This window comes from Anoplopoma fimbria, chromosome 1 (genome assembly GCF_027596085.1).
Source record: "Anoplopoma fimbria isolate UVic2021 breed Golden Eagle Sablefish chromosome 1, Afim_UVic_2022, whole genome shotgun sequence".
Taxonomy (NCBI): domain Eukaryota; kingdom Metazoa; phylum Chordata; class Actinopteri; order Perciformes; family Anoplopomatidae; genus Anoplopoma; species Anoplopoma fimbria.
This window is the reverse complement of record NC_072449.1, coordinates 9,165,773-9,178,855: the sequence shown is the minus strand read 5'-3', so window position 1 is coordinate 9,178,855 and position 13,083 is coordinate 9,165,773. Positions and strand designations below refer to the sequence as shown.

The 13,083-nt window shown below is 40.9% G+C and overlaps 1 protein-coding gene across 1 annotated transcript in view; it reads right to left on the bottom strand.

The window, feature by feature from the left end:
• Window positions 1-12,449: 12,449 nt before the first annotated feature.
• The window catches only part of zbbx (zinc finger, B-box domain containing), a 13,203-nt gene continuing 12,569 nt past the window's right edge, over window positions 12,450-13,083 (bottom strand). Inside the window, exon 7 of the mRNA XM_054602937.1 lies at window positions 12,450-12,539. Within this exon, the coding sequence (XP_054458912.1) occupies window positions 12,461-12,539 (79 nt within the window). The 3' untranslated portion in view covers window positions 12,450-12,460. The remainder of the gene's footprint in view (window positions 12,540-13,083) is intronic.

Here is a 13,083-nt window from a genome sequence, read left to right as displayed (position 1 = left end):
GTATGATGGGATTAATATTCTGAATCAATGAGGGCTTATAAATCAACGCACGACAGCTTCTAACACTTAAAACTCTATTTGCTACGGGTGGTGCATTCAAGCTCCTGATTTTTTAGAGAGTGCTCCACAGAAATTTTCCCACACTTTGGTGGACACAGTTTTTTCGCAACTAGGAGATTGAAATCTGGCATGGAAGTCAAGTGTTGGAGGTTGGGATGCCCCGCGAAACTCGATTCTAAACAGGAATCTGTTTCAAATAAGTAAAAGAACTGAGTATTGGTCTGGAGTTAACGGTTCTGCTATCAATCTCCGTGGAAAATAGCAGCGTCGCAAACCTTCTCTCCTTGTTTCCGTCTTTGCACGAGGGTTGGAGTTGTGCTTTACTCTGACACGCATGCAGACTAACTCTCGTTTTCACAAATGAAATAAAACCCTCAAAAGGAAGGGGGGTAATACCAGCAATTTATCAAAACATAGCATATCACAGCAAAACAGGCATAACTAAAATGGGCAGAAATGTTCAGTTTTCATTGTTTGGCAAGCAGCCATCCATCATCGTCCAATGTAGGTAACGTTAGGGATGCCATACAGAGTTTACTTATAAGAATAGATTAATAAATTAAATCACTTAGCTAATTGTTTAGCTGCGAATGTATTTCAAAGACTTTGGAAATATCTTGAATTGCTGCTCAGTGAAGACTATTTGTATATTTATACACAAGAATAATAAAGCAATGCTGATTCTTTTCCTAATTGTCTTTTTTTCCCACAACATAATCAAAAAGAAACCTGTAAGTGTATCGATAGGAAACCAAACCGATAAGCAGAATTGATAAGAGTAGGAGTATTGATAAAATCCTAACGATACCCGGCTTTAGTGGGAGTAGGAGATGGAGTAGGAGATGGAAACAAGAAGGTGGAAAACAGAATGCTTGTGCATCATTTTGAGTGAACAATAAATAATGTCCAAAGGGTGTACAAACATATGGGGGTAGACAAAAGCGTAAGAGAAAGCAAGATCCAGAGAGGCCCGGACAGACGGACAGTTAGAGATACAGTACACAGCAGTTTAGAGAGATAATAAAGACATGAAGAAAAGTGAGACAGCAAAAAGAAAAGAGGCAAGGAGGGGGATGTTTATCCTCCCCATGATCATGTAGCCGTCTGTCTCTCATTTAGCCCAAGGTTCTGATTAAGTCGTTTGTGTTTAAAGAGGAGGAAGCCTCTAATTCCCCTCCTTTCATCTAATTTAATTATGTGCTCTCCCTTTCTTCTTTAGAAGGATAAAAGCAGCTTAAGCTTTTATGTGGAGCTTTAATGACAGCGGCGAGGAAACTTTACTCGCTGATTGCTTAGCCTTAAGTGTGTTTAGCCTTAACGCTGCACCAAACATCGCTGTACACACGCTCTCGCAGACACACATAATGTATTCCACGCGGCCGTCCCGCAGAGGCACCGGGCGGCTTACACACACGCTTTTCACACACTGAGAGCGAAACATGAAAAGTCTTTTAATGTTTAAGTAGAGTTCAGTCGGCGAGCTGCACAGCGCTCTGTTTAACATGCAGCTGCACCGCTGCCTTTAGGTGCATTCTCGCTGTGTTTTGAAGTCGTTGGTACGGTAAATCAATGGTTAGCATGGTTGCCTACCAGCTAATCGGTCGGCTGGGGGTTTTATGTGTGTACTTTGTATGTTTTACATCTGTTTTTGTGGATTTCTTCCCACAGGATAAAAAAAAAAACGAGGGTGAAGTAAATTGGAAAATAAAAATGACCCAGAGATGTGAAGCTTTTGTGTGATTGTATGTTAGCACTGTCAGCCCACAGCAAACATGAATATTGACATGAATGGAGTGTTACATTTTTTTTAACAGCGAACAGCGGCACAAACTAATTTCCACAGTAAACGGGAGTATATCAGAATACAGGCTTTTTAATAAAATACGACAAACACTACATGGTATGAATAAAATATGACAAAATGTAATATAAAATCTTAAGCATGAGCATGTCTTACAGCTTCTTTACAGTGAACGTAAGTAATGTGAAAGCCCTAGCCACTAGAATTTAATGGTCAACTAAACATGAATGGCTTGCAGGAAACTGAGATCTCTCCAGTGTGCTCATAGGACCAAACCACAGGACAAGTGGTTTAAAAGGTTAATGGGGGAGACAAAAAAAACATTTCAGTCAGCTTGCTGGGGATGTGATATGAAGAGAGAAGCTTTCAGCGCTTTGTATAATGCTGCACCACTAACTAAAATGTGCTGTTTTTCTAAAAAAGCATTGGGAATGATGCAAAAATACTGAAACAACAAAATATATTTCCATCATATCGTGGATCTTCCAGTTTAGACATAGCGAGTTAATGATTTTTCTGGTGTGCGGCACATTGGTCAACTGTCACAATTTCTGTTGAGTTTCATGAAAGCTCCCCCAGGCTAGGCAAAGTAGAAGAGAAAATGATTGTCCAAGTATCCAAAAAATGAATGAATAAATAAATCTGTAAGCATTTCTGGAAGAGATAATTAGGACAACAAACTGAATTTATATACAAACGCTTGCATTTTCTCAAAACACAAACACATTCACAGGCAGCTTCGTTAATACTCTGGGCATGTCGACACTTCACAAAAAATAATCATCCCATCCCCATCAAAAAGTTAGTTTAGAAACATTCATCAAACTACTGTATAGAATCGGCTTAACAGCCCTAAGCAAGAACTGCATTGTAAGAATCAGCTGTATGAACAGCACTACATGGGTGGGGCCCAGCCAAATCAGCAGAAATATCTTTAATTAGGATGAAGGCCATGGGTTTAGTCACACAGTCAAACAAACAAGCAAGCCATTAATCACCTCATTGGCAGTCTCATACACACATATTTTAAAGAGGCCGACGAGCAGCGAGGTGTGTGTGTGTGTGTGTGTGTGTGTGTGTGTGTGTGTGTGTGTGTGTGTGTGTGTGTGTGTGTGTGTGTGTGTGTGTGTGTGTGTGTGTGTGAGGACAAAGACAGAAACTGAGAGCAACAGTCAGAAAGACAAAAAGAGCATTCTGAGAGAAACCTTGATAAATACGGTGATATAATGGAAAGAGGACACATTCAAAAGAGACAAATTAACTAGGTTACGCTAAGCATGTAGTTTTGTCATAAGTTGGGGGTTTAGGCTACGCTTCAGTAAAAGAATCAGAGGTTGTGAGCCGGAAACAAAATAAGTTGCATGGCCATCTAACCCATCTACAAGAGAAAAATAGAGCGAGGTCTCCAGGAATTCGTTTTTATTCAAGTTGTTTAGGCTTTTCTTTCATGTCTTTGGTCCAAATACTTGTTGTTGCTACTTCCAGCCATGTAAAACAGCTGATCAGTCGTGCGAGATAAATGTTTGCCGTGTCAGATGGCAGTTAACAAAAGCGTTTCCATATCCCAATTAGCACATCCCCTATTTTAGACAAAGGGGGAAAAAAACATCGTAAGTGAGCACAAAAAGTTTTTTAGCGCAATGGAGGAAGTATCGTCGAACTTGCTTTTTCCATACAGCTTTTCTAATGAGAATCTTCACAATGTGTATAAAAATGCATTTACTAGTAAGAGGGAGGGTGGGTAAAATAATGAACAAGGGCTGGAAAACAGAGAAAACCAACAGTGATTATAGTTTAGTGTTTTGCTGCTGCATTTTTTCCTTTATTATGTAGACCAACATTCATCATCATCATCATCATGAGGGAGTTAATGATCCCCAGTGGTTCAGGAGCAGGATCCTTATCTGTGTTGGTGGAACATTATTCTCAATATAGCACTCACTCACACACACACACACACACACCTCTGTTTCTGTCTATCTCACGCACTTCTAATGAAACACACTTATGCATATATATTGGGCTCAAGACCGTACGGTTTAACAAGCAGTCAGCCAGCATTTGAGAGGTATTTACTGGCCATCATCAGCTAGTTTAATGTTGGCCCCAGTGACCGCATACAGCAATACAGGGGCTCTGTCTTCGCCGTGGAGCTGCAGGGCTCCTCCGCCCTCCGACTGAACGAAACCAGGTGATCCCTGACAGCAGGATTACTGTTTCACTAACCATTAGCATGCCAGCTAAGAGGACACACATGTGAATAAAGCCCCACTCGGATAGGATTAACATTAAAAAGGTAGAGGTGGGAAATGAAATGGTTATGGATATGGGCTATTATAGAAATGGACGTTCTGTATTTCAAGGACCCCCGTCGACAGTAATTATGAGGACGCCCTATCTTTCATTCGAAACAGCAAATGTTGCATAAAGGTGAGGCTTTACAGTTTATTTCCTGTGTCTATTGCGAATATAAATACTTAAATCTGCATAGGAAATAAAAAAAAGGGCACTTCAGAACTTGCCTGAGAATCTACATCATGGGTACATCACAAACAGGAACAAGCTAATTACCAGCCGCACAGGGTTTGGGGTGAAATATTAACCACATGCACACTGCAGACCGGATTAATCATATGTAAATAAACAACATAGTATGCACATTAAAAAGTTACTGCGCTGTAACAACACGTTTTTTCTTTCTCTATCCACTCAATTTTTTATCTCTGACGATTCGACAAACCAAAACATCACCTTCTGTATCCTGAAGATTGCAAAAATGTTGCCCTCAAAAGCGCCTATTTTTCATAATTGAACCAAAGATAGGAGGTGCGCACACGCACACGCACACGCACAGTAGAGGCAAGAGGGACTAGACGTCTAAAGGGACCTGAACAAGGGATGCCTAACGAGGAGCTCTAACAGGTGTTTCTCATTAAAGCTTGAAGAAATGAATCTAGAGCAGAGAGAGAAAAAGCGAGAGAGAGAGAGAGAGAGAAAGAGAGAGAAGAGTATAGAGTGAAGGGGAGAGAAGCAAACGATGAGCTGATATATTCCCGTGTTATTCATTAGTGTCGTACAGGCTGCTGATATTAATGATTCACTGTCCATAAGATCACACACACACACACACACACACACACACACACACACACACACACACACACACACACACACACACACACACACTATCACCCTCTATCTTTTCCTCTTCTCTCCTCCGTTTCCTCACCTCAGGAGCTCTATCTGAGCAAAAAAAAGATGTGTCTTTTAATCTCAGATGCGTCTGCTTTTTGCTTTGTTCTAATATTTCCTCATATTGCCCCTTTTTATTTATTTTATTTATTCTGCTGCTGCCTCTCTTTTAAGGTTCAGTCTTGCTTAATGTTATTCTTGCCATATGTAGAGTGTTTGTGCATCTGTTAATCCACCATCAAACATAGAATAGACTGTAATTGATGAAACTGTTATCACAATGATGTCGTCAAAGAGAAGCCGTGAGCAACTAAAAGCACACACACACACACATTACATTACATTACAGTCATTTAGCAGACGCTTTTATCCAAAGCGACTTACAATCAGTAGTATATTACATATCATTCACCCATTCACACACTGATGACAGGCTACCATGCAAGGTGCCACCATCAGACTCTAACTAACATTCATGCAACATCCAGCCCACACCGATGGCAAGCCTTCAGGAGCAACTTGGGGTTAAGTGTCTTGCCCAAGGACACAGCGACTGCCGAAGCTGGGTATCGAACCACCGACCCTCTGATTGGAGAACTACCTTGCTCTCCACTACGCCACAGCCGCCACACACACTCACACACACACACACACTTTCACATCCCACCTGGCACATGGTTCTTTTCTCCCATGTCCACACCTTCTACATCTGTCCTGATTAACCAGCTGGGCCGATCCCTTTACCTTGGGAGCTGCTCTAATTGACCTTCAACCCTCCAACTTGCCTTCCGTTCCCCCAAACCCCCTCACCTGCCTCGACCCCCAGCGCCCGTCCCTCACCCACCACGGGGCAGCACTACGCTGCGCATGGATGCCTCGGCTCCATTAACCGTTTGAGCCGGACTGTGCCGAAGCCCACGTGCAAAAGAGAGGTGGGGAGGAGGGAGAGGAGGACGACGAAGGGGTGTGGGGTGTGGGGGGTGGGGGGGGTTCTCATTAAACACTTTGAGCCCCGACAGAATCAATTACAGTGATGTATCGATTTGTCAGCAGGTCCCCGGTGGCTCAGTCAGGGCGCCGGGGACCTGCTGCCGCCGAACAGGAGGGAGAGGGGGACAAATGGAAGGATTAAAAAGGAGAAAGGAATGAAGAGCGAGGTGGGAAGAAGATGAGAGTGGAGCAATGGGGGAGGACATGAGGAAAAAGAGAGAGTCGGAATTGGGGAAGGGCACATTGGAAAGGAAGGGAAGACGAAGAAGGGCGTGAAGGGGAAAGCAAGGAGGACGTGGAGAAGTTAGGAGGAATGGCAGAGTAAGTGTTGTAAAGAAGAAAAGAGACAGAGAGGGAGGACGGGGAGAGAAATATAGACCTGTAAAGAAAGGGAGGGAAAAAAAAAAAAAAAAAAAGAGAGAGCCAAATGCATTTCCTTATCAAACCAGAAAGCGTTCTCCCCCCCCAAGTGCCGCCCCATTTCTTTCATGTCCACCCTTCACCTTTCTTTAATTTCTCCCCTTCCACCTCTCTGTTCTTTGTATTTTACCACTTCATCTCCCTCTCTCCTCCCCTCCATTATAGCTCTCTCCGCCTGAACTCCCAGTCCGGGGCGTACTGTACTTCCATCTCTCCGGTGTACAGGGTCATTTAAGCACGGACGGGGCTATAACCTTGAAAGTAATTTTCGGAGCCACAACCAAGTTAAAGCTGTGCAGGCTGCAACATGTGCGGACGCCACAGGGACACGACCGGGGAGAAATAATAACGCTGTATGTCCACAAAGCGGGGATTTGTGTTGATTAAAGTAAGGGATATATGGAATCCTTTGGGTTCTGGTGTAATAAAACTTTAAGATAGCTAGCTTGAGGCACTCTTTTCATAAATGTGATTTAACAAAGGGAAAGGGAACAAATTTAACATATGTGTTGTTTATATTTCTTGCAATTTGGTTGAAGTAACCATCTGGTGAGTATTTAAAAAAAAAAAAAAAAGATTATATTAAAATGATTATGTTGAATTAAAAGGCAATGGGTCCACCAGACCCAGCAGCACCTCCTGTGTAACAGAAATACGAACACCCTATGAGGGTTAAAGCTGTGCAGGCTGCAACATGTGCGGACGCCACAGGGACACGACCGGGGGAGAAATAATAACGCTGTATGTCCACCAAGCGGGGATTTGTGTTGATTAAAGTAAGGGATATATGGAATCCTTTGGGTTCTGGTGTAATAAAACTTTAAGATAGCTAGCTTGAGGCATTTTTATCTATCCATCCATCTACTGAGCCTATGTCTCCTGTGTGTTTCTATGAGCATATGTGTGCTGCTCATACATGCACATACAAGATATCCCCCTTATTATCATTCTCTATCTCCCAAAGTCTTTCACACCTGTGTTACACTTTCCTTGCTACGTCTATTCAGAGCCTGGGAATAATAGGGCACACACACACACACACACACACACACACACACACACACACACACACACACACACACACACACACACACACACAAAGTAGCTACGAGGCTTTTTATGTTTCACAGATGACAGACACAACACGGATTCTTCTTCTCCTGTAATGAGGCAGCAGGGTTCCAATAGACAACATGGGACCTGATTAGATGGCAAATATGCCTCCAGCCTGACAACCCAAGAGGGGAAAGAACACAGTAGTTCATACATAGGTGTGGATGGTGTGCTCCGAGAGGCGTACAGGTTCAAATATAAAAAAAAAATAAAAAAGACTGATGGTGTATGCTCATGGTGTTTTGTCAGGGTCAAGTGTAATGTTGTTGTTGAGAAGTGAAGACTGTAGGAAGTCTGGTGAGCTCTGCAGAGGTGCATTCTCTGCACTTCATACATGGACACACACAGATGTAATGCTAGAACTTGACAGTGGAATAATCCCTGCCATTTTGATTATCATGATATGATTTCCCTTATCTTAAATGCTCAAATGCAAACCTGGATTTCCTATCCAACTGAATTAGATTGCTCTTTTTTGTCTGCTACAGAAATATATATATATATATATACATATATATATATATATATATATACATATATATACATATATATATATATATATATATATATATATATATATATATATATATATATATATATATATATATATGCTTTCTGCTGTCTAACTCCAAACACCATGTCCTGTGGTCCAGTGAGACAAAAAATAAAAAAAAATCAATCAAAAAAGTTGTTTTCACTAGGACACCCCTGATGTCAGTTTTCTATCACAGACACACAGAGCAGACGGTCACACTAAGCCAGACAGCAGCCGGCTGCACACCACAAGAACCACATTAGCGCTCCTGCTTTAAAAACAATAAATAAAACATCCTTCTCATCTAGTTTACAAACATCCGCCTCACATCCAGGGTGTTGAACGCACCACCACACAGACAGTCGCGGGGAGAGGTGCTCTGCTGACGTCACTTTAAAGGCAGGTTTAGTTTCATTATCTGCTCAGCCGCAGCAATCAAACACACTCAGGCTGACTGACGGGAAAAGGGCCATTTACGATATCCAAATACATTTTACATTCCTATAAAAAAAAAAAAATGTATATATGTACAGTACCAGTCAAAAGTGTGGACACACCTTCTCCTTCAACTACTTTGAAGAATCTAAAATATAAAACATATTCTGGTTTGTTGAGCATTTGTTTGTTTACCACATAATTCCATATGTGTTCCTTCATAGTTTGGATGTCTTCAATATTAATCTACAATGTAGAAAAAATAAAGAAAAACCATTGAATGAGAAGGTGTGTCCAAACTTTTGACTGGTACTGTATATATCATGATTTTTTTGTAATTAATGAAGCTTTATAGTAAACTGTCTTATTTACACATAAACCAAGATACCTAAAGCATTGACTGTAGAAATATGATACAATTCCAGTCTTGCCCAATCTGATATAAACTAGAGATGTAAAAGTACCATGACTATTTTTTTAATTCATTTTTTGTTTAATCTGATTATTTTTCCATTTCAAAATAAGTTGTTTTCTTTTGATAATGTACAGTACCAGTCAAAAGTTTGGACACACCTTCTCATTCAACTACTTTGAAGAATCTAAAATATAAAACATATTCTGGTTTGTTGAGCATTTGTTTGTTTACCACATAATTCCATATGTGTTCCTTCATAGTTTGGATGTCTTCAATATTAATCTACAATGTAGAAAAAAATAAAAATAGAAATAAAGAAAAACCATTGAATGAGAAGGTGTGTCCAAAACTTTTGACTGGTACTGTAGATATAATTGTTAAAAATATGCAGAATATTTTACACATGGTTGTCTTCTGAAATTTTTCTCCCAACCGTGTTTTCTACCAGTATTTTATTATGTTGATAAGATAGTACAATGAAAAAAATATATAATCAATATCTCTACATTATATTGTCACATCATACAGTAGGCCTATATATATTTAATCAAAAATACCACATGATGTATGCGATACAACCAAACCTACAGATACCCTGTTGCCTAAAAAAATGGGTTTGTAGTCCTACAACACTAATTTGTAGCAGTAAATATGTTTGAAATGAATATAATGTTGCCCAGATACGTTTTTCTATCACCATAATAAGGAGGCATAACATTTTATTTAATACTCACTTGTGGCAACTAAAGCATGATTATTGTTTTATTACGGCAACTCAAGTTTATGGAAGATTGTGCTCTTGGTTGAATAGAACCGACTTGAAGCTCCGGACGGACCATTTTTCAATGTTTAACCAAAACCACCATTTGTCACTCACCTTTATCAAATAAATTCAGTGACTTAACCCTCACACTAGTGGAATGCAGACCAAAACCTCACTTGCATTTCATGGTTAATAGGCAACATAGGAAACATGTTATACATCATATGTTGGGGTTCCTACAGAATACTCCTAAAATACAACAAGTTTGCACAGTAAAATATTCAAGAGTTCATAAAAAGGGAATAACAAGTAGTGAAAACAACGGCCTTCTACATTAGGGGTGCTCATTCTTCCATCTTACCAATTCCACGGTTTATTTGTGGACTCAAATTTGTCACACATGGGTGCAGCTGCTGTCCCTTGCAGTTCCCTGTAGGTGAGTTGTGAGACTCTGTGAGCAAGCGAGTCCTTTCAGGGCATTCTGGGTGAGGAAACTTGAATGGACATGTAGCCGGTGGCAAAACAAAAAAATGTTTCCACAGTGTAACTTGCTGTCAAAGAAAATGCCAACACCCATGAAAACCAAAATAACAAATATGGTGAAAAAAAAAAAAATCACAGTGAGACAGAGGGGGGGGGGGGAGAGAACTGCATGCTGTTATCAGATTCACCACCAATGTCCACTGTGTTGTGTTTAAAAATGAATAAAAAGTACAAGATTTCTCTCAGTATTCACTGTAAGGAAAAGTTTATTAAATTCAACTCAAACAGCAAAAAAAAAAAAGTTAGTTTCATAACACAGATTTTTTTTTCTTTTTCTGTCTACTTCTTTCATAAAACACCCAGTCTGAACTCCCGTTCCAGAGAAGGGTCAGTTAATATAGTGCAGTTAAATGTCAACTCCTCCAGTTTCACTGTCTTTCTGACAGCATCAACAACATCACAGACAACTCCAAATCTAACAAAGGTCAGCTGTATTTTGCCGTTCTCTCTCCCTGTTTGTATGCATGTGTGTGTGTGTGTGTGTGTGTGTGTGTGTGTGTGTGTGTGTGTGTGTGTGTGTGTGTGTGTGTGTGTGTGTGTGTGTGTGTATGTATGAATTTGGGGGTGAGGGAGAAGGAATGAGAGACGGAGGGAGAGTTAAGATCTCAGAGTTGTTTAAAACCAAGCCTAGCGGTTCGATATCCATCAGATTTATGTCTCTGTTATTTTTCTCTCCTAAATAGTATGTGATAAACTCAGCGAAGGACACAATAACAAAGATCTACCTTTTAACCTCTCTCTCTCCTTGTCTGTGTCTTGGTCTCTCTGCGTCCCTCTCTCTCTGTCGCTGTGCTATCAATCAGTCTTGTGGTGATTGCTGCTGGATTACAGGGCTTTTGCTGTCCGCTTCTAGCGATTAACGCTGGGACAAATAAAATACCCTTATATCCCTCCACAGTGACTGAGGTAGAGTCGAGCCAAAAACACTCCCACTGATATCCACACACAAAGTTGGCACCTTTGACATCCATCCTACCAAACTTTCTAAGTGTCAGACATAGTTGTGTTATAAAGGTGTTGTTTTCCCGCTCGTCTACCTGTGTGTCCTTGCTGGATCCTCACATGTACATCAGCTAGAACTAAAGAAGTGGATGGTGGGTTTCAGGTGAGGACAGTGGCAGCCATGATAGATTAGAGTATGAGGACTGGCTGTGGGGAGTAATGCAAAACAGCAGAGAGAAAACATCACACACCAACATGTTTACACCACAGAGACGACAAACCAGTTCCAGTGCCTGGTGTTTATCTTCCCCAGCTCCTGCACACACACACGGACAGATGGTAACAGCGGCCATTGGCACAGCTCCTCATTCCCTCCCTTACAAACATTATTCATCACCTGCAGCAGCTTCTTCAGTGTGTGTGTGTGTGTGTGTGTGTGTGTGTGTGTGTGTGTGTGTGTGTGTGTGTGTGTGTGTGTGTGTGTGCGTGTAGACAGTCTGACCCGATCCAGTGGCACCCTTACTTTATTAAAAAACAAACCAATGACAACAGAGAAAAATGTAGCGCGTTCAATCCCAGTGGGTAAAACTGGCACTGCAGCACACTGTCCCTCAACGTCTGTCACCTAACACACACACACACACACACACACACACACACACACACACACACACACACACACACACACACACACACACACACACACACACACACACACACACAAGGCGATACAAGCAGACTCCTGCTGAAAATGAAACGTAACTCAACATTCAGCTCCCCTCCCCCCTCCTGTCTACATCCTTTGCCTGGTTCATCATTTGCCTAATACCTTCAGCTTTTCTATCTACAAGCTTGTATCTCACAGCTACTTTTCACGTATAAGTGTAACAAACTGCATATTGAAAACATGGACACATAAAAAAAAAAAAAAAGGGTAGATTAATAACTCAAATCAAAAACAGTATTTAATCGATTTACATTGTTTGTCATCTTTTTGCACAAGAGTTCCCCACAGATTTAATGTTAGGGTCACATGCAGCAGCATTTACACCACACGAACACAGTTTAAATTCACCAATTGTGAGTTATTGCTCACTTTGATCTCTTACATCTCTGCCTGCATGTATGTTTCCTTAATTAACAAGCAAGTGTGTGTGTGTGTGTGTGTGTGTGTGTGTGTGTGTGTGTGTGTGTGTGTGTGTGTGTGTGTGTGTGTGTGTGTGTGTGTTTATGTGCATGTGTTTGAATATATCAGGGCAGTGACAGAACACTCTGCCTGTCTCTCTGTGTAGCAGCTTCTTCATCATTTTGTTCGTCGCTGGCTCTGCCCCTGCAAGACCAAATAAACCGATCAAAGGCAGAACATCCTCCGTGCACAGCAGTGAAACAAAGGTAAAGGATAGATGTTCTTAGTTATTTTCTAACTAGTTTCAGATACAGGAATCATCAGACAGGGTATGCTGAATCCAGTATTTAATTCACCTAGAAATTATGATATTTTTTGTTTGAAAAGTCTCTGCCACTAAAGAACAGGAAGCGGGAAGTAGACATGTTGTAAATAGGAGTGCACTGACCGTTTTAACACCCTCACATATAGGAGGTACCATTAACCACACCAATGGAGCCTGGATAGTTTTTATTTGTTCTTATTGAGATATTTAGGTGATACCTCTTCCAGTTTGCATCCGACTATGATAAGGCCAAATTAAATTTGGATTCTTTAAAGACGGCATATAATTTCCATCCACGGGGCCCACCTGATTTTACACTGGTGTCAACTCAGCCTGCAGGGATACTGATCTTTCAACAGATGCTGTGGGCTGGATTTTATTCTAAAACCTGTTCTTTTTGTCTATCATTTAATGTCATCAAGC